We start from the raw sequence: 21,818 nt of genomic DNA, 5'->3' as shown, positions 1-21,818 counted from the left end.
AGCAGCGTCTCCCCGGATCGACAGCGAGTAAAAGGCAGCCCGTTTCTGATCACGAAAGGGCACCGGCTGAGGATATTAAAATTAACGGGGTTGTTGCCGTAGCGACCACATTCAAAAGGAACTGAATAAACATCTCGGCATTAGCATTTGCCTCCTTCTCCGGCTGTAATGGGGTGAGGCATCGGCGGCGTTCGCTTGTCATAATATCCCGCCGATCCTTTATTTATTCGTGTTTTTTTTCTTCCAAATCCTTCTGCCAGTCAGCCAGCCAGCAAGCCAAGCCCAGCGGCAGCGCCATTCGACGATCTCGTCCAGGATTTCAAAAAGGGTTTTTCTCTTTCTTCTTTTACTCCGGTCGAGGTGCGGCGATTCTGCCTGTGAACGCCACCCTTCGCCCTGGCGACGCGGGCGCGAGCGTCAGAGAGGGCTTGTGAAGTGGAGCGCCGCTCGCCCACTGAGCGGCCCGGTGAGCGTGTCAGCCTGGGCGCACCAAGTCTGAGCCGAGGATCTGCTTCTGCCCTGCAAACACGGCCGGCTGGGTAGGGAACAACCAACCGCACAGGCTGCTCGCAAAAAATCCATTTGAGTTGTTGCCAGGATGGGGGCGGTGTGGGGCGAGTTGGCAGGGGTGGGGGAAGTACTACTTAAAGATGGGCACGCTTGGCTCTGCAACAACTGATCTGCTCGAGCAAACGCAGAACAAATCTGACAAAATCCCCCTGGGCAGACGGCTTGCCGCGGCGCGCTCCCAAGCCTGCGCACCGTCTCCACCGTTTCACGGAGGGCGCTGCGGAAATTGGCACTGTCGCAGCCTCGGGATCACTGTAGGGGTGGGGGTCAGGTGCCCACCCCCAAATCTCCCGTCGGTGGAACCGACGTGGATAGGTGGAAACTCGGCCAAAACAAAATCTGCAAATTTCCCACGCTACCGCCTTCAATTCAATTGAGTTCATGACGCTGGAATACTGGCGTTCGCCTGGTAATTTTTCAACTGTGAGTCCTTGTGGCTTACTTCACGTTCATAATACAAATGTCATTAAAATATTTAAAAAAGAGCCTTTCAAGATGGCCATGCATTGTGCCGTTCGACAAATTCCGATTTCGCGGGTGTTTTGTACGTGGGAGGAAACCAGAGTCCATTAAAAAACGCCAGGCACGAGAGGATAACACTCAAAGGTCCACATAGTTTGGTTAATGAAACATGCGCTCTACCACTACCTCCTGGCCACCTTTTTAGCCCAGTTGTGCTTGGCATTTTGAAAGTTTCACAGATGAACACGTTTCACCAATTCCTCGTGTGGACATTTCTAACGAGCTTCATCTAGCTATTCTGTGCATGATTTTACTGTCCGCTGCTGGAGGATGAGGCTGATGGGGGGGGGGGGGGGGGGCAAAAGATTGTTGGGATGGCCCAGGGCAAAAAGCCAGATTGAGGCCCCCTCGGATCTGAGGCTCGGGGGGACACACTGCCCTGTTGGCCTCTCCACGGTGCCGGAGGCCAGGGTCTGTTCAACGTTCAGACGTTCACTGCAAACGCTGAGCCGACTCGTCAGACTCCGCTCAGCGGAGAAGAACACACGGAGAGCGCGCAGGCAGCACATCGGCAGCCCTGCCACGCAGAGCCAAGAGGGAATTTCCACTTTTTTAATTAAGAGATTCCAACCAAATTAAATTCTCTAACTGGAAAGGAAGAAATTCAATTTATTCAGACTCAATTCTGACAGCAACATTTATTTGGTAACTACTTTATTGCCGCGCATAGATTTATGATGGAAATACGATCAGATGGCAGTACAACGATTGCGTATGGATTCATACATCAATAATTTTTAAAAGAAACGTTTTTTCAAGCAAATAAATCTCGATTTAATTACCGTATAAAGACGCGCAGACGGCATCGCGGATGATATATTTTTTGTAACACGTTGCACACAGACTCCGTTTTAAAATGTCAAACACATCCGTAAATATCGGGCTGCTGCAAAAGTGACACGCGGAATGCTTCGAAATAAAAGTTGGATGAAATTGACCGCAATTATGGAAATGTTTCTAATTACGTGATTCACACCTCCAGTTTCTGCCGCGGCTCACATTCGCTGACATCTGTCACCACACGTGCCAGACCGTGTAATGAAAATACAGCGGCATTTATTTTTCTCTCTCTCTCTCGGTCCCAATAAAAAGGCGTGACAGTCGCCCCCCCGATTTCACCGGCGACGAGCCCGAAGCGTCCTCGCGAGCGCGATGGCTTTCAAAAGGAGAAAGTTCCAGTCCAGGCGGACAGGATTAATGAGATTCTTCTGACACCCCGAGGTCTTCCTGCTTCGTACACAGTGTTTTTCGCACGCCGAGTCGCAACGAGACGCGCGAAGACGGCATCCCATCTCCAGTTAGCACGGTTTGGCTACGTACGGTGGGAAATAAGTTCTACGTATGTCGAGACATACACCTGTTTGCCCGTTTGGACGTGACGTATTGGCGAAGACGCGGTGAAATCCCTCGACCGCAATTAACTCGTGCTTCACTTCCACCGTGCTCATTTTTCTTAACAGTGCGTTTCCCCTTTACAAAACGGGGTGTGTGGTGTGTGTATATATATAGAAAACCAAGAGTTACACACCTCAAAGGATACTCGCTAAAGGTGCAATTTTTCTAGCTTAACGATGTGCTTAAACAACATGAGGCGTAGCAGCAACATTGCACAGTGGCTGGCTCTGTAAACAGTGAGAACAAAACACACGTCAAACACATTGTCTGTTGGATTATTTTTCACCAACCGTGCCCATGTAATTGCCCTCTCTAAATCGATGTAAAGGCTCACATTCCGAATGCTATCACTTGAGACTTATCACAGGGTGACACAACATACGTCTTGATATGGAAGGAGGAACCTTTTCCTTGACTGAACTATTTTTATTTTACCAGGTAAGGCCCACTGAGCTATATAGCTCTTGCTCAGAAGTGACCTGGCCACAGATGATAGCTCAACAAAGTGGCTTATCACGTGGAAATTTATAGCAGCCCAATACTCTAAACGCGTGCTTCTGTGGAGGGAAAAACCGGAGGCCCGGAGAAAAATCCACACGACCACGGGAAGAACATGCAAACTCCAAATATATAGGCGTCAGGGTCCGGATCGAACCCACGACCGATATATCAGGCGAAGTAGTTCACATCTCGCCACCGTGGCAAGATGTTAGGGAATTGGTTCCCGAACTCTCTGGGCCAGCAGACTGTCGCTGTCAACCATTGAAATGTCTATCACGCACCATTCGTTTGCTCTTCAACATTACACTTCCTATTCTACACGGTAGCGTCTGCTACAGTCCCGAGGACCGCTTCCCCACGGGCTTGCCGTCAACCAGTGGTCGCCCGCTGGCCACAGGTTGAGAAGCCGCCGCTTTCGAGGAACGGTCTAAGAGGGCCTAAGGCAGGAACCTGACCACCATCACTGCGGCGAGCGAGCGCTCGAAGAGGCAGCGAACGCGAAACGACAGAGCGCGGGCTTCTCCCGTCAAACCTCTGCCGCGCAGAGTGTGTCTCCCAAAACTAGCATCCCAATTGATCACGGTGGCGCGGCTTAATCTTGCCAATTACCACCAGAGCTGCCCGGCACGCGCGCGTTCAAATCGCTGACTTAACACCCGCGTCTCGAGCCATTAATTTTCTGTTTAATTTGTTTGGTTCTTGTAGTTTAGTGCAATTTAAGTTGTTAAAAATGAAGATGCGAGATGCACACAAAGTGTTTGTCTAGTGAAGAGGAGCAAATATATACTTAAACTTTATTAAGGTGATTTATTTTCCATTCAAATCTCCCATAAATTAGTTACGCTTGATATACTGAAAACTAAAAAATGCCCCCATGCTGAATCACTGGCATAAAGTCCACACTCGACAAAGATTCCAGTTTGACTGCGCACCTCCTGTGATCCGACATCACACCGGCAGTGCACGCGTCGTAACTTTGGAGTTGTCATCAATCCTGAGCTCTCGTTCTCAACTTTGCAGGACCTCCAACCTACACTTACGCAACATCTCCCACATGCGCCATCTACAACGCCCTGTCTGCCGCTGAACTTCTCATCCGAGCCTTCGTTCAATCCCAACTCCACTCCTGCAACTCTCTCCTCTTGGGCTTCCTCACAACAAACTTAATTTGGAGCTTTCGTGACTGCAAGAATTACTCTTTGGTTCTTTCGGTAAAGTCAACACCCCAAAGCACTTCAGATGATCTACAATGTTTCTGCCACAATAAACATTACCACATTCAACCCAATATCCTAATCTCTTCACCAGATCCCAATCCAGTCCTGGATAAATTACAAGATTGCGCTCACCGCACTTCTAAGATCCTCCCGTGGACCGGCGTCAGTCTCTCCGTGGAGGACGACGAAAATGGCGAGTGTGACCGTGAAATCGATACGGGATTGGATTGGGAAATGGATTGGCGTATTGGGCAACGGGTGAGAAATCTGGCAGCGGCATTTTAGATCACGATAAACCTACTTAGGCCGGTCTCGGTGATCGCAGTCGCAGATTGTGCACTCGTGAGTTTCTTCTCACAAGTACACAGCCCCTCGCCTCTCCACTTGCAATTCCCCCGCCACCAGTTTGAGAGTACAACCAGGTCGGGATTACATCGCCGACGAACCCAAACATCGTCGCCACCTCTAACCGGGACGTGGGGTGGGTGGCAGCAGCAGCGGCAGCAAGCGCGAGGCCCGCTCGTTCTATGGGGCAGGACGGGACGGGATGAAATATCAATCGTCACATCAAATCACTTATGTAACCTTCCACACGTGGCGCATTTTCAATTCCCGGAGAACGACTCTGAAATATTTTAATCTGCAGGAGTCCAAAAAAAAAAACCCCATTAAATGTAATGTTAAATTTTTATATGTTTTACTGCTCGAGTTAAAAGCAACAAAAAATGAATCAACGAGGGCGCAATATTTATTCACTTTCTCTGTAAGCGGAGCCGAGGGTCTGACGGGGCTGCTGCCTGTGCTCATGAAAGCAGGAGTTTGGAGAATTCTGCGGCTCTACCCAGATGATAAAAGAGCCCCCACACGTTGAAAAGCTGCCCGCTGAGACGGAAGCCGCGTGCAAGCGTTATCTTATCCTGTCGTGGCAACAGGAGGCTTCCGAGAACTGTAATGATACCGAATGACTTTGGTCTGGCGTTAGGCACCAAATCATTCAACTGGCTTTGGCACTGCTTCCTATTAGTGCCGCAGAGATACGCGGCAACCCAGAACGAAGGGAGGACGACATCTCGGATATTTACTCCAGCAGTGTCCATGTACTCGCACAACTCATTGAAATGGGAGGAACACAACAAAGACAATCAGACACTTACTCACTTACTGAAATTACAGGACCACAACAAAGACAATCAAATGACAGGACCACTCACACTCACTCACTGAAACGACAGGGCCACACACGCACGCACGCACACGCCGTGCGGTGCAGCCCGGATTCCCGTGTGTAACCGTAGCCTGGCACATGTGAGCGCTGCGAGTCTCTCCACAAAGTGACGATCCACTCAACGTGGCCTACTTTATAATTGGACATGACACCAGACAGCACACACCGCGTGTGGTCCTAGTAGTGCCACGATGTTCAGGAATCACCGAGTGGCCTCAGTAATGCTGCGATGTGCAGGTTCACTGAATGACCTCAGTAGTGCTGCAACGTGCAGGCTTGACCATGGTCCCAGTAGTGCCACGATGTGAAGACTTCACCGTTTGGCCCCAGTAGTGCTGTGCTGTGCAGACTTCACCGTGTGGCTTAAGTAGTGCCGCAATATGCAGACTTCACCGTTTGGCTCCAGTAGTGCTGTGATGTGCAGACTTCACCGTGTAACCTCAGTAGTGCTTTGCTATCCAGACTTCACCACGTGGTACCAGTAGTGCTGCGCCGTGCTCGGATCACATTTTCAAGGCTCTTTGTGCCATGAAATAAAAGTTATTAAATGACTGACAAATACACAAATCAAAGGCCTAATGACGGGCAATGCATTCGAACAAGGCAAATAAACAACCCAACTAAACACTTTTTAAAAGCCACCATTAAAACAAAGCTGGAGAAATTGTTAGATGGAAAAACAACAATCTGAATGTATACGGTGGGAAAGGGAGCAAACTGGAACGTTGCGACATTAACTCTCAAGTCAGACAGAAAGACGTCTCGCTCACACATCCCAGGCTGCCTTGCTTGGCACGAGGGGCATCGGGGCCACGGGGCATTTGGGTGGAACCTGCAGTGGCCTGCCAGTCCGCACCAGCCGCCCCCCCCCAGGGGCAGCCTTCGTCTCCACCGCCCGGCTGGGAGGGGACGCTCGGGCCTGGCCACACGCCCGCGACCCCTTGGCATTGAACGATACGCTCTTGAGGATTCCGCCGCTGCCGCCCTTGGGTAGAGCCCGCGTCGTTCCGGCCCCGGACCTGAGATGAGGGCCGCGCTGGGCAGTCGCCGGCCTGGAGGGGGTGGAGACGCTCCTGTGGAGAAGCACGTCCCGCACTGTGCTTCTTCCGTCGCGGTTTTCCGGGTTGCATCGCCCCTTACCGTGGTCGCTGGGAGAATTGCGAAGAGCCTGTCCGGACGTGGCCACGTACACCGCTTCTTTTTCACCGCCTGCTTCGTGCTCCACATCGCTGTTTCCCGTAGTCCCCGTCACGGTCTGAACGTCAACGCCACGAGAGTTTGGTTGGTTTGATGGTGGCGAAGGTTCCTCGCACTTCACGCTCAGTTTCATGGGGGCGCCCACAAACGAGGTGACCGTCATCCGTGGCGGCCGCCTGCGCCCCGTCTCATCGGCAAAGCCGGAAGGGCAGGCTTCCGCGGATGAGGCTTTGACGAGCCTCAAGGCAGGGTTCTGAAGGCCGAATCCGACCATCTCAGCCGAGGATGAGCGGAACAGGGTGTCCACCGTTCTGCCCGCGGGACGACAACTCGACGCCCTGGAGGACGCTTTGATGGCATCTGCATCCCAACACCAGTCGGGTTCCGAGAGCAGACTTTCACGTGAAATTCCTTTTGCTGGTTTTCGTACTTCACTCGCGAGTCCCTGCTTACTCGCTTCTGTAAGAGCAGCGGGGATAAGCCGACCGCCTGCACACTGCGAACCTTGGGTGTGTTTGTAGCCTGGAAACGTATCAAGTTTGAGAATCTCGCTGGGAGTTGAAATTGGATTTTTCTGCCCTTTTAAGTCGCAGGACCCACAGCCGCAAAACTGTGTAATTGCTGAACCATTGGCATTTGAGCAGCTGGGAGCAGGAAGACGCTTCTCCGACACCTCAGACATCGGCACGGCAAGGGAAAACGAACTTGAATCGCTATCGTGCTGCTGATAATTATCTTGGCCGACCGATTGATTTGCATCGCAGGCTCTGTTAAGGCCGTCGTAAAAAGTTGTGCGGGGATTCGAAGCCGTGGGGCCGAGGCGGTCGTCTCCCGGCACGGGCCGATGAAGGCGCCCGCCGACGGCATTCTTTTCAAATGCGGTTTCAGCTTCGCTTGACATTTTAGACTCGGAGTTGCGAAAGTCACCGCCTGCCCTCGATGGATCGCCTCCTTTGCGTTTGAAGGCCAGCGCGTGCAGCTCGTTTCCCGATTCAAAAAACGTTCCTCTGATCCCGACAGCGGTCGGGGCGACGCGGTCACCACCGCAGCACAACGAGCCGCCGCTCGGCCGCGCGCTCGAACAGGGGTCGGGGGTCAAGTTGGCGGAGAGCGCGGGGGAGGCGACGGCGGCGGCGGCAGCCACGGGGAGGGGCCCGCGGTGGCTCTGCCGGTCGCTTATCCCGGGCGCGGTTGCGCTGGCCGCAGTTGCGGCGCGGACGGAGGGCGGACGGTGACCGCCGCCTGGCGCGCGCGCGGACGTCGCCGAGCCTTGAGCCCCTCCGCTCCGCGCCATCAGTCCTGGTGCGCAGCAACAACAACAACAACAAGGACGACAACAACAATGCAAACCGCCACTGCTGTGGATTCCGGGCCAGGCCTTGTAAAAAGGCATTCTATTCCCGGTACAGCTCGTCTGGGGTTGGGAGGCTACTAAATCCCACAGTAGATGCAGTCACGAAAACTTAGATGCAGTTTTGTGCAAAAATGTAGCCCTTGCGTCAATCCACTGCTGGGTTAGGGCATACCCACGTTGAGCGGGTGGCAGGCGTTGTTTTTAGACGTGGGATCACAGAAGTACAATACAACATTGGGTTTTGTTGCACGGCCCTCCGACGCCCACCGTGTTCGCTCCGCACCAGCCCATAACAACCTCTTTGTATTCTGTGGTTGCCCGTCCCAGCACTGTTTCGGTTCATCCTTGCTTAGCTGCTGAGATCTGACAGCATTGGGAGCATTCTCGGTGATTTAGCTACGTAGTGTTTTGCATTATAGAAATAAATGATAATACTGTCATTATTATAGTGTAGTTTGTTTGCAGTTTCAGTATTATAAAACGCAGTCATTACGTGTTGGGAAAAAAAGCCAAAGCTTCGTATTACGGCAGTAATATTGAAAAAAAACATAGCCGCTAAACCAGACTGATCTTTAAACAATGAGCATACATTACAAATATAAAAATGTGCCACTCAGAACGTTAAGATTAATTTGACAAGGAAAGGCATTTAAATTCTGGTGCCACAAGTTCGAGGAAGTTAAAACTATGAGAAAGAGCTGAAATTCTTGTTCCGAGACATTTATTAGGCCGGAGCTGAATAAACAAAGACTGTATCCCTCGCGGCAATGTTCAATATCCAGGGCGAGAAAGAAAGAAAAAATAGAAATTGGACGTGGGTGAGAAAGTTGAGATAATTACCTGCACCCGTGGTTAAACAATGGTGCAGTGACATGAACAACTTCCAAAATCAGAAGAACAAGATTTCTGTAAAAAGTTACGTGCCTCGAGGGTTACAAAAAAATATGTCAGATCGCAGGACCGTTGCAGGAGACAATGACCTCTTTGACCGCTCCCAGCCTGCTACGTAGTCATGTGGCCCATGCGCTCCCCAAACGCTGCACAAAAAAGCTCGTAAATGTCACGGTGCTTTTGGTCTAACGCCCCCCCCCCCCCATCACCACACTTCCCGACTACCCGAATGCTAAAATCGCGACGTGCCATAGCGACGTTCACGCGAGCTTCACGTTGGCGAATGCCGGAGTTATCTATTTTTTCCTCTGTATTTTGGAACCTTTGCGACCACATGAACCTTTCGTAAAAATTATTATGGTTTGGCATTTAGCCTCCCACTGGCCTGCGGACGGTAATGAATGTCTTGTTGGAGCAAACAGTTGGCTGTAATCTATTGCTGGGTAAATTCACTTCTTTCAAAAAAGAAATACGAAATTTGAACGGACCCTCAACCGACGGCGAGCACACGGCCGTGGCGCATGACAATACTTGGTTAAATTTTGACGTAAAACTTTCGTGACTGCAGGAATTCATATTCTTTGGTTCTTTCGGTAAAGTCACATAGAAGAAAAAAAAATAATAGTAAATAAAGTTAATACATTTTTTTAATTATTCTTTTTTTATTCACTTTAATATTTATTCTTATTTTTCTATCTATGTGATTTTACAGAAAGAACCAAAGAATACTACTTTGGTCAAAAAAACAAAGTTACATTTTAATAATATTTTACAGATTCAATGGAGGGGGCCCGGTTGTGTGCGAAATGAATGAAAAAAATCCAGCATGGTAATATTTTTTGCGGTGCGTTTTGCACAAGTGTTTCCGGTCGAGTTGGACAGGGGGGCAGCCTTATCTTGAAGCTGCCAGCAACGATGCTCGCCGGAAGGCAGCACCCAAAACCAATTATTGTGGAGATAATGGGAAATGCTTCACTGGCAGACGGCTGGCTTATGACCACAACAAAAACTGCATAAGATGTTGTTCCAGCAAACAGTCGCTCGTACGTTTTGCCAAAACGTAGAGCTAGGCATGCTGTTCCGGCAAACGGCACAATATTAGAAACGACCTGACCGACACTGATAACCTCCGAATAAGGCCGGCGCACTGCGTCAACACAAACTACAACCTACAAAAAAGCACGCTGTGCTGCAAGATTACGTTTTTTTTTGTCTTGTCTCCTGATACTGTGCCGCTGCTAGGGCTGCTTGCAACGGAGAAACGGGTTGAGGATGTGAGAGCACGACGGGGAATTAAATTGTAATTGTACTCTTACCTTCCTTTAACAATTCGCCGCGAATTGAAGGATGCAAATGGAACACAATTAGCATTATTTTTGCGTGTATCACTTCCAATTTGACGAAACGTTTAAAATTAACGAGCACGGCGCTGACACGGCAACATTTCTAATCTCGGGAGCTACCTGCGAGAAATGCAATTGTTATTTTTCGTGGGTGCATTGTAAGCTTAATCACGCATCACTGCTGCCACCATTTTGAACTGAATGGCATTAATAAGTGCGCTGCATTTTCCCCGGCGCTCCTCGGGGGGAGGCCCGAAGCTCTGGCGCAGCTCGCAACGGAGCCGGCACGAGGAGGCAGCGCTGCACGCCCAGCACCACCCCCCCCTGCAGCAAATCCCCACCTAGCGACGCGCGCGGGGCACTGCAGCGGCATGGCGAAACCAGGCAGGGCGTCGGCGCAAACACGTGGTGGAACAGGCGACGACAGAACGCTTCGTTTCCAAAAATAATTTGCGACGGCTGTGACGCGACGGGCAGTAATTACGGATTTTTAAGTGCTGTCGATGTTGGCAAACTGTCAAAATGTCGATTATCGGTTTAATCAACCTAAACCGATCCGCATTGAGCAGCGTGGTTAAGTATGGTCTAACAAATCCCATGATCGCTGTGGTGTGGTGAGGCCTCCATCCAGCAGAGGACTAACAAAGAGATGTAAGTTTTACTGATATGTACGTACAAGGGATTGCGATATGATCGTTTACATTTGAACGCGCATTGCGGTTTGAATGTTAGCGCCTGAGCGAATCGGTTCGATCGTTAGTGAAATTGAACTTGATCCGATCGAGTTCACGACTTTTTGGAATTTAGAGTCGATTTCTAAACCGACAACCGAAAAAAATCAACAACAACCCTAGATGACGCTTTATTGGAACGAGACAGTCATCACGTTGACGAATAAATAAAAGAGCTGACCTCGACAATCTTGGAACGTCATGAACCCACATCACGAACCTGCGTCACACGTACCTGCGGGGCCAGCCTCGACGGGAGGTTTGAAAGCGGGCGCCGGTTTCCTGCGTGGCGTTTGCGGGAAGATCCTGAGGGTGTCCATGCCGCCGTCGAGGCGAGGCTGGTTGGCCAGGCGCCTCCCCACTTCCGCGCTGCTCTTCAGCGGGTAACAAGCGGCGCGCTGCTTGCGCCGACACGCCACCCAATGGTGACACCGACCGGTCAGTCTCCGCCCGGAGGGATGTCACTTCCCCTCCTCTGAATTAACTCCGCACAGCCAACTACTTCCATTTATTGAAGTCTACGCTCTAGACTTACGTCTCTTGTGAGCCCCCCCTCTGGTCATCCACACCACTGACTCCTTCTCACTGGGTCTAGGCTCGAGTATTTTTTGTCCTCCATTCGTGACTATCTGCTCACTCCCCATCACTCATTCGTTGATTAGCAATCATCATCATTACATCACCTCCATCGCCTCACTCACCTCCCCCCACTCACGTATCTTCTCTAACTCGCTACCATCATCACTGCTGCAAGCCTCCACAAGGAAGAGGAACCTCACCTCCTCGGAGCCAAAAGCCTTCAAGTGGCTCAGCATGACGCGCAGAGACTTGCGCGAGCCATCAGACGGCCCCGATGATGACGACAAGTGCATGGCTCTGGCTCCATCTCCGTCTCCGGATCCCGCTCTTGGCTTGGTCATCCGCAGCCTCAGCCTGGCTGACGTCCTGCTCGGGTGGGGTGCTGACAGGCCGAGAAGCTTCCGCGACCGCTTCCTCGTCATGAGTGCCGCCCCCTCGCCTCGCTGCGCGCACGGGGTGGTGGTGGTGGTGGTGGCCTCGCCGGGCGGGACCGCGGCTCCATCCGACTCGAGCGATGGAGCGTCCGAGCCTCGCGTCGCTGCAACCAAGGGACGCAGGTGGACACCGCGCGAGAGGTCAACGGGGGGACGGCGAAGGCCGACAAGGGGTGCTCGTTGGCATCCGCGGATGTCGGCGGCTTGGCCATACCGTAACGGCTGGAGTCTCCGGCGCTCGGCTGCGACGGGTCGAGATGGCCCGAGCCACGCGGCGTCGAGTCCCACACCTCGTCTCCTCGTCTGGGGGAAGCAGCCGCAGGCGACACGTTATCGCGCTCGCACGTCGGAACGCGACTTACTCGCGCAAGAGCGGAAAATTGACCTCGAGCGTTAAGGTGGTCGGCACGGAGTTGTCGGGCCAGGTATTTACAGTACTTTACAGTACGGGGAAGAAAAAAGAAATCCGCTAAATCTGTCAGCGCGCAAACAGTCGAGAGAAGCCAGGGCCATACAATATAATAAATAAGTCGCTTGTAAATGGTCCCCACACTCCCGTCGTAACCGCCACGGAGGGGCCGCCTTACAGCAATCCATCAGGTTAAAGCGCAGACAGACGGATTTGTTTCAAAAAACCTTTAGCGTTCTGAGATTGAAGCGTGAAAATTGGCACAGCGATGTTCAAGGCCCATTGATTTTGCCCACAGTACGGTGATAATAAAAAATAATCGTTTTAGCTGTAGACACCTACGGATTGCGCAGTAAGGACACGTCGCTTGAGCAGCAACATCACTGACAGATTGGCCGTGACAACGTGAACAGCATATCCCACCCTCCTTCTCGCACCACCCCTTCGGCCCCACGCAATTGCTCGACGCTATTGTGGAATGTGCAGAGCCCCGCCGATGAGTTGAGGGATGCCACTGACACCGCTCGCGCCGTGTGCCCTCACCGCTTCTTGTCGGAGGAGCCGTGATTCGGGCTGACATCGGAGGATTTCCGCTTCTGTCTCCCCGTGAGAGGCGTCTGCGGACCCACGCGATCTGTAGCGACGCACGGTGGGGGGGGGGTGATGGGACGATAGTGGATGTGCGATTGTATCCCATCACCGATACGGCCACGGTGTACATATCCCGTGGCACAAACTGGCCTCTGCCTACTTTCTGAGTGTGTTTATCGTTGCTGTGAGGCTTCCGGCTTCGGGACTTGAACATTTTCCATCGTAGACAGGCATCCACTTGCGGCTTAGTCTTCTTATTTTGTCAGGTTTGAAGGGTAAGCTCAGCTGGGTTTTTTTTTCTCTGGTTCAAGAGAGAGGTTGTTGCAGCTAGGGTTACGATGACTGCAAGTGACATTTCTACAGATGTCTTTTGGCATCCTCTCTTCAAGCAATCACACGTCAATCACAGCCCCATAGTCCAAGTGACAACTCAAACCTACATCGGCGTTCTGTGGAGTTAACCCAGTGCTTGCCGGGTGAATGGACACTATTGAAAAATGTCTTTGCCAAACTACCAACTCATATGTGACAAAAATGCGACACGCGTGTTTCACTTGTGTGCGCGGAAAAAGAGCGGCCTCTGAATCCGTACCTTCTCCCTTAGGTGTGCCTACAGGCGTCTTGCTGATTTTCAGACGATTCAAAGCTCCGTAGACGACGTCTAAATGAGAAATCCGAGACACGGCAACGCGGCACACAACACCGATTTCAACGTTCGCAATCTGAGAGGTGGCCGCATGGATCAAGAGGTCACAGCGATGAGCTGCCACTGCTGGGATCCCGAGTCCAAATCACAGGCAGCCGTCTGTGATTAAGCCTGGGCTTTTGGAGTGTGGCAAGGCGATGGTCTCTGGACAGTTACCAATGGACCGTACACAAAAAAAAAACACATCACGTTAAATTTATTTTTGCAGTTGATTTGGCAGAATTCCAGCCCTGGGGAAATAAACATATCGGTTTGACTTTCAAATATCATGACAGTTATGCTTATCAGTATGTCCAGTATAAATAAATATTCAGATTCTGAAAAGTGTCGCGCTTAATATGTAAACCAGAAGTCACTTTAAAGGATCTCAGAGGTAGCTCTTTGGTATCTGCTTTCGTGGGCCATATGCTTAACAAGAAGGGTTACACTTCTCCGAGACCAAAATGGATCATTCATCATGGCACGATTCCAAAAGCACAATCAGGATATGATTGGACACGGAGGACAAATCAAATTCGTAAACAAAAATAACATTCACCAACGTAGATGTGACAGCTCTGGTTTTACATTTCCGGCTTTGAGGTTCCAAGAGACGAGGGTGATGAGAACACACTCGTGTGTGCGTTTGTGCATGTGGGGTTCACGGTGTGTGTGGGGAGCGGTAGCGCAGTGGTTAGCGCGCTGCGATTCGAACCCGGCGACCCGAGTTCGATTCCCGCTCACGGACAACACCAGTGACGATTATCTGAACCGGTAATAGGCATCTCCTAGGTTGACTCAGCCTCAAACGAGTACCTGGTATGGTGTGTAAACATCGCCACTAGGGAGTGGCCAGCGTTGTGCTGGCCACGCACGCCCTCGTGTGCCGTTCCGGCCTTCATAGGTGCTCGCTAACAGCACTTGCTCCTACAGTCTGTTAAGGCTATTATACAGGGGAGGTGCTGTTACCGTTGAAGCTGCGGCGACGGTTCAACTTGAGCGAGCGCTGGTCTCCACGCCCGCCAGTGGATGGCGACTGGTCCTCGCTGCCCTTCCTGCCAAAGGCTGCCCCTGCAGCATCATCGTTATCTTCTTCCACCTCCTCTTCATCCGGCCACTGGCCTGGAGGGGTCAATCGCCAGAAGTGGTATCACACTGTGTTCTTAATACTAGATCATCAGATTACTTTCACAATTTGAAGTTGCAGTGTCTGAAGCCATTTCGCACTATCCAGTAGGTCACACCAAAAACGGAACGCAGCGAAAATCCACAGCAAATTCATAAATTCGTGCAAACGCTTGCATCAATGTAACACGCTTTCCCCATGTGTGTCGTCCTCTAAAGTATTAATAGGCAGAACACAAACTGATGGGTAGCTGTCAGGGCAATTATCATAAGCATATTTCCAAACGGGTTGCTTCCAAGACAACATGCGTTTGCAATATTGGAAAATACAGGAAAACCTCGCCGGACGCAGGGGTTACGTACCTCTAAATTGCCTTGTTGTGCAAAACTGCGTTCGACAAATAATAAGCCACATGGGAAAAATAGCTAAGCGTTCCTTGGTCCTAAATGATCACCCCCTCCCTCTTTGTTTAGCTAATTCGACAAGATTCCCGCCCTTGTTGTAATTAACAATGTCCAGTCTCTCTCTACACCTTGTGTGTACACTCTTTCAATGTGACCTGAACACAAAACCCCTGTCTGAATTACTCTTCCCACACTGCGGCATATGCCCAACACTCGCCCCCGACACTGAATTTCCAGCCCGATGCCTGCCCCTAACACTGTCACTGGAACGTTAAGGATTCACACACGTAGGAGTCCATAAAACCAACGTATTCAATGAGTGGATGGCGAGATGCTTGCGGCAATGTGTGTGAATGTTTGCGTTGCGCGTGTAGAGTATTTGTTACATTATCGCACGAAAAAAACAAATGCAAAGAAACTTAAACAGTAAATAAATCGTTCTCACAGTCAATTCAGTCACACCTTAGTACCTTCCGACGGATGCAGCACTCTCACCTCTCGCAGGCCAATCTAACAAATATCTTCCTAACAATCCTAGCAACATATTCTTGGTTCTTTTGGTACAGTCACGAAAGCTTTAAATCGAAAAATCTTAGCAACGTCAAAATCCGTATAGTTGAAACCTCACCGCCATTATTCCGCAAAACAGACCTCGTTAAGTAACACTGTGCAAGCCGAAACATGCGTTAGATAAAACCACGTTCGGCGAGGTTTTTTCCCCTTCTGTTTGTGGTCTCAACTTTTTTGGCTAACTATTATATTTAATAGGCTAAATCCCTCATAGCTACACGACTTTACACGAAAGTTCCGTTCACATTGGATCATCTTTACGAGAGTCATCCTGCCCCTCCCAGTTTACAGATGGCTGGACAGCCAGAGCTAATGCATAAGCGCTTTCAACCTGAGCTGGAAATCGTTAATAAAACCATCACTGAAAGTTGCGAGCCACCAAGGAAGAGCAAAAATGAGTCACGCAAGTGACGGGAATGTAGCAGTGCCCACCCCCCCCTTCCCCCCGTGTCACCAGTCGCTGCCGTGGGTCTTGGGGGGCTTCGTACCGATGCGAGGAGCATTGGTGATGAGCGTCTCCACGGTGAGCACCTGCAGCTGGAGCAGCTGTTGTGTGCCCGGCGTGAGGCTGGCCCCACGCCCGCCGTGCATCAGCGTCGGGGTGAACACCACCGCCAGGTTCGTCGCCGTCATCTTGTTATCCTCCGCTCTGAGCGCAAGACAGATTTCTTTTAATTAACGAAAGGGAAGGACCTCTTGCGGTGATGTGTGGCCTCCCTGCCAAAGGTTATTTCAAAGTCCTATTCGGCCTCCGGCAAGGCAAAGGCCCCCATTACTGTCCTAGACCAAATCCCCGAGCGTTACCCGTTTGGGCCTTGAAGGACAATTAGCGTACCCTCTGGAATTTAACACACATTTACCCCCCCGCCCCCCCTCTGTATTTTAAAGCAAAAATTGATGGCGTCTTGCTTTCTAAAGCATCTAATAATCCGGAGACCACGGCCATCGATAAAAATTTCCCACGGACCGTTCGGGCCGCTCACGGTAAAGCGAACGGCTACAGTCGCCGCCTCACCTCTCGGCCACGGCGTGCAGGAAGGTCATGATGAAGCGCAGGGCGTGGGCGGTGGCGGGGGGCATGAGCAGGCACAGCAGCAGCGTTGCCCTCGTGCGCTCCTCCGCCGTCGCCAGTTGCTGCGCTCGGCGCAGCGGTGAGTGCAGCTCGCGCGGCACCAGCGGCTCGGCCGCTTCACGCAGGTGCTGTTTGAGCAGCCCGGCGACGTCGTTCACCGTCGCGCCCGCCAGGCAGGCCTCGCCGCGCTCCAGCCGGGCCTGCGGTTAGCCGCGCAGAGACACGCGGGCAACTTGTTGAGCGACCGTGATCGGAGAAGCAAGGGCTGTTTAGCCAGCGGGCGCCCGCTACAAGGGCGAGTGCATTGTTTCTTTTTTCGGTGCGGGTCAAATTGGGAATCTCCCTGTCTCTCCCCAGCACACGAAAAATGTTACGAATGTGACGCCACTGCAGTGGAATTGATGTAAAGTTCGCAAATGTGATATCACTTAATACTTGTTCGAGTGCTATCATGGCTTGAAAGATAACAATGTCAAGGGTTTTGTGGCCAGCACCATGGCCACCTTTGTTTCTCCAGGGCTGATGGTAACGCAATGCACCGGGTACTCATTTCACAATTACGGATGAGGACCGATTCATAAATCTATATACATTAAAGGGAAATTTGTGAATATGTGTGTCTGTCCAAAATGTTTAGCATACTTCCCAACATGCAACAAACTTGAAATTTGGCATGTGGGTAGCTTCCAGACTGTGTACAATGCAAAAAGTATCAAAATTGACTTTTGTATTTGGGGAGGGGGGCACAATAAAGGATATATTTTGCACGGCAAGTGAGCGGTGACGTCACATCTGTGATGTCACCCGCATGCGGCAGCGTTACAGTGTGCCTGCTGACGTCACGCATCCCCCCACCAACCCTCCACGTAGGCCGTGTATTAATCCAAGACAAGACTCCAAGTCCTGGGCGAAGCCGGGTAGTCAAGCTAGTCACTTATAAATAACATCGATGGCTGGTACTTGAAACCAGGGACCAAAGTTCAGTGCACGAACGACTGTTTATCTGAGCACACAACAAAATAAATAGTTATATTTCTTCTTGGTTCTTTCGGTAAGGTCACGCAGAAGGGAAATAATAAAATAATAAAACATAATAAAATACAATTCTCACGACGTTTCGGCCACAACGCAAGCAGCCGTCCTCAGGTGAAGAACAGGGCTGTCGGAAACACAGCGTCTGACAGCCCTGTTCTTCACCTGAGGACGGCTGCTTGCGTTGTAGCCGAAACGTCGTGAGAATTGTATTTTATTATGTTTTATTTTTATTATTTTATTATTTCCCTTCTAAGTGACCTTACCGAAAGAACCAAGATGAATCCCTGCAGTCACGAAAGCTTTAAATCGAAATTTACACGGTTATACTGTTTGAGCAAGTACTGTTAGAGAACACCCATTAAGGCTGAAACAGTGAACAGAGGGGTGGTGCAGCTAACACAAAGCTAATTCGCCGTCTTTCTCCCCAATACTGAGGTCAACACGTCACACCAGATTCACGTGTAAAGGGCAAGTCGACCTTGGGGGCTGCCCAGGGACAGGTTCTGACATCATTTCAATTCATGTCCATCGTGGCTGGGAATCAAACTCAGGTCAACGGGTTCAAAGCACAGTACTCTAAACAATGGCTCCACCACTCCCTACAAACACACGCAAGCACATTTACACAAGTTTTTCCCTCTCATCCATTTGCCCACTATAGTATTTCCCTCTGTGCCACGCAGCTTACTCGAGTCAACTTAACTCATACACGTCTGCATGGGTGTACAAGTCGACGCACGCACACTGCAGCGATCGGCACGTGCCATAAACGTCCCCCAGACATTGCCCCCCCCGCCCTGCCCTAAACACGCCCGACCGCAGGCCTGTGTTTGCCTCCGCACGAGCACGGTTGAAGGACCTTGAGCTCTCGCATCCTGGACAATGATCCCGGCTTCCGGAAGATGCCCTCTGTGTCCAAGTGGTCTTGGAGATAGCGACAGGCTTCCAGGACAAACCTTGTAACATAAAAAAAAATGACGATCAGAGTTAGGAACTCATTAGTGTACGTAGCTGCCCCGTTGTCGATCTACTGCAGGATGAGGGCCTAGTCGCTCCGTGCAGGTTGTGGGATTGCCTCTACTTCACCACGCCGGTCCACGTAGGTCAGTGAAGGCGGGGAGTAGACTTCGGAGCACAGTACAGCACAATTACGTATTTTGCCGCACTGTCTTCTGCTGATAATGTGGCTCACTGATACCTGTTTCATGTCACCCATCCAAGCACTATTCAGGCTCAACCTTACTTAGCTTCGAGGTCTGACGAGATTGGGCCTTTTCCAAGTAATTTGCTCATATAACGTTTAGTCTGCTGATCTGACGTATATTGATTAATCCAATTATAAGCTTTCTGTAAATTATGAGAAAGTATCAGACATAAAAGTATGTGGAGACGTGAAAAATAAGAGTAGTGATTTATATATTCAGAAATGTCACACCGAGTCCAAGGACTTTTTTGAAAATAATGTCCTGCTAGATTTGATATTTTTATATTAAGATGTTTTCAGCCAATTTATGAGTGTTTATACACGAGAGGAAACCGGAGCACCCAGAGAAAACACATTCACGCGTGGAGGTAACACCTTATCCCCGACAGATGGAAAGAGATGAAGATTAGTCCACTTGCTGTACTGCCTTGTCCTGGCGGGCCAGGGTATGGCACCTTTTTGACACCCACAGGCAGAGACTTTCACAACATTTGTGAATCACCAACCTTCGCTGTGACAGTGCTAGATTAGAGGCGTTGCCATTGTGACCAACGGATGCGTCCTACTATCATGCATCGCGTATCACGTGATGTAACAAAATTGCGTGTTCAATTTGACTTAAGTCGGTGGTTTAAAACAAGCCTTTGCTAATTATACACGTAGCGCATGCTGGGAGGACTGTTCCAGTGGTTACTATTGCACCGTTTGCTCTCTAGAAGTTATCCGTATAATTATTACGACTACTGCTCTTAAGCAAAAAAAAAAATGCTGTCTTGATCGTACCTTGGGACCAGCGATTCGGTACTGGATGGTGAGCCCCCGTGAGAATAATCTTCTTTCTTCTACAACGAAAATATAAAAAATAAACATTAGTACTTGTAGACCAACTGGCCCAGGGCTTCGCACACCAACACTACCAATCCATTGCTTGCCAATGACTCTCCCTTAACATACCGTATTTCTCAGTACAGTGGTAAGTGGCTGAAGTTGTAATGATATTTTCTGCCATTCTATTAGACTGTTGTTAGGGGCTTGTTGAGACTGAAGCTAAATGTCTAGGTGCAGCCCTGCTGTTTCTGGCTCACGTCACTGCTGACAGATGCGTCTTCCCTCGAAAGGGGTCCATCTCGAGCAGTGGTCCATAACCTGCGGTGCACGCTGCACCCCCTGCCCTGGGGTGCGAGATGCCCGATCTGGGGCTGCGAGACATGGCAAGATTTTTAAAAAAGGTAAATCATCTAACCACAAAGTAAGCACGGGGCATGTAAGCACAATTTACTTTGTTTCATAAATCCCTATGTATTTATTACCATTATAAAAATGTTTAATGATTGAGAGCCAAACGAGTGCAAGGCTGCAGCAAAGCTTAAGAACCACTGATTTAGAGGGCATTTTGGCCTGTTAGTTCACACTGACCAGGCGGGTTGGAGGAGGTGAAAGCACAGTGGAGAATGTGTTACAGGTACCGAGTCGAGAATAAGCATGCCGTGTGGGTCTGCCCAGACCTGTGAACTTATATAACAGGTCAGACAGTCTATTTGCTGACGGCTGCTTTGCCACATTGGCAGGAGTGCACAAGCACAGCATTCAACCTGTCACAACAACAACTCATAATAATAATAATAACCTGTGTAACGCGACAAACTCGACACATTCGTCAATAACACCGTGGCCTTAAAAGGAAACGTATTGAATACGCGAAGTTTCTGACAATGGCCCTCCTTCAGAGCACACAATGTGACGTTCTGGACAATGGGCCTCCTTCAGAGCACACAATTTGCACAAAACGTGCTCTGTGCACACAATGTGATCTGAAGAAGGGGCCCATTGTCCGAAACGTCGCCTATGAAACACGTTTCCCTTCAAGGCCACAGTGTTTTTGTCAGGACGAAAAGTGTTGAGTTGTGACGTTACGAGAGAGTCGTTGTGACAGGTCTTATTTCACTGAGCGTGCCACAGGGTTCGTCGTTACCTATCATCAAGAAGTTGCTGAAGGGCAACTTCTTGATGATAGGTAGTCACCCTGCCCTTCAGCAACAGCACTCACACCACCGCTCCCATGTCACGTCACCATCTCGACCATAAACCTCCAACACGCGCTCCATCACTCCCTTACCTCATCACATCCTCCTCATTCCCACCAACTCCTCCACCATCACCGCCATGTCTCTCCAACAACCTCCTCACAACCCGCACCAACATCCTCAAATCTCACACCGCCCCTCACCTCTACCACCAACTCAACTCTCCCACCTCCACCACCACCTCCACCACCACCTAATCACCTCTACCACCAACTCATCATCTCCACCACCACCACCTCCACCACCACCTCACGACCTCCACCACCACCTCCTCCACCACCACCTCATCATCTCTCCCACCTCCTCACCACCTCGTCACCTGTCCGCACTCACCTTCCCCGAGCGAGCCCGGGCTGGGCCCTTGGGCCTCCTGCCCGCCGCCGCCTCCACGCGCACCCCGAGGCTCCGCAGCTGCAGCCGCGCGGCCGCGCCGACGTTGCGGTCCAGCATAGCCGGGAGGTGGGGGGCTGCGTCTCCTGGTCTCCCTGTGTGAGGGGGGCCCTGTCCCCCTGTCTCCGTGTGTGAGGGGGGCCCTGTCTCCCTGTCCCCCGCTGTCCCCACTCAGCTGCGTCTCGTCGTCTCCGCCGCGTCCCCGCTCACAGTTCCTCTGTCGCGGGCGGCGGCCAAACGCACGCGGCCCATTGGGCAGCGAAATTCAAACTCAGAGTGACGGAGGCTG

The 21,818-nt window shown here is 50.8% G+C and overlaps 1 protein-coding gene across 1 annotated transcript; it reads right to left on the bottom strand.

The window, feature by feature from the left end:
* Nucleotides 1-1,702: 1,702 nt before the first annotated feature.
* On the bottom strand, nucleotides 1,703-21,774 carry LOC133341458 (uncharacterized). Its single transcript, XM_061550108.1, has 12 exons — nucleotides 21,473-21,774; nucleotides 19,839-19,897; nucleotides 18,711-18,807; nucleotides 16,760-17,016; nucleotides 16,233-16,393; nucleotides 14,614-14,766; nucleotides 13,552-13,620; nucleotides 12,912-13,002; nucleotides 12,174-12,262; nucleotides 11,726-12,063; nucleotides 11,182-11,344; nucleotides 1,703-7,926 (listed from the first exon to the last, which is right to left on the bottom strand). Exons 1-12 carry the CDS (start codon nucleotides 21,587-21,589, stop codon nucleotides 6,197-6,199), a joined length of 3,324 nt encoding a protein of 1,107 aa, XP_061406092.1. The 5' UTR covers nucleotides 21,590-21,774; the 3' UTR covers nucleotides 1,703-6,196.
* Between the last annotated feature and the right edge of the window lie 44 nt (nucleotides 21,775-21,818).

Source organism: Lethenteron reissneri, chromosome 11 (genome assembly GCF_015708825.2).
Source record: "Lethenteron reissneri isolate LAM-NWPU_2019-01 chromosome 11, ASM1570882v1, whole genome shotgun sequence".
Taxonomy (NCBI): Eukaryota; Metazoa; Chordata; class Hyperoartia; order Petromyzontiformes; family Petromyzontidae; genus Lethenteron; species Lethenteron reissneri.
Note: the sequence above shows the minus strand (reverse complement) of the source record. Positions and strands in the feature narration are given on the sequence as shown.

Bases quoted from the DNA above. Each gene is read 5' to 3' on its own strand.
- LOC133341458 (XM_061550108.1), bottom strand. From the start codon at position 21,589: ATGCTGGACCGCAACGTCGGCGCGGCCGCGCGGCTGCAGCTGCGGAGC. The intron at 16,394-16,759 runs GTGAGGCGGCGA...TCTTGCGCTCAG, and splicing joins CTGCACGCCGTGGCCGAGAG to AGCGGAGGATAACAAGATGA. The intron at 11,345-11,725 runs GTGAGGTTCCTC...CGGCGCAAGCAG, and splicing joins AGGCTTTTGGCTCCGAGGAG to CGCGCCGCTTGTTACCCGCT.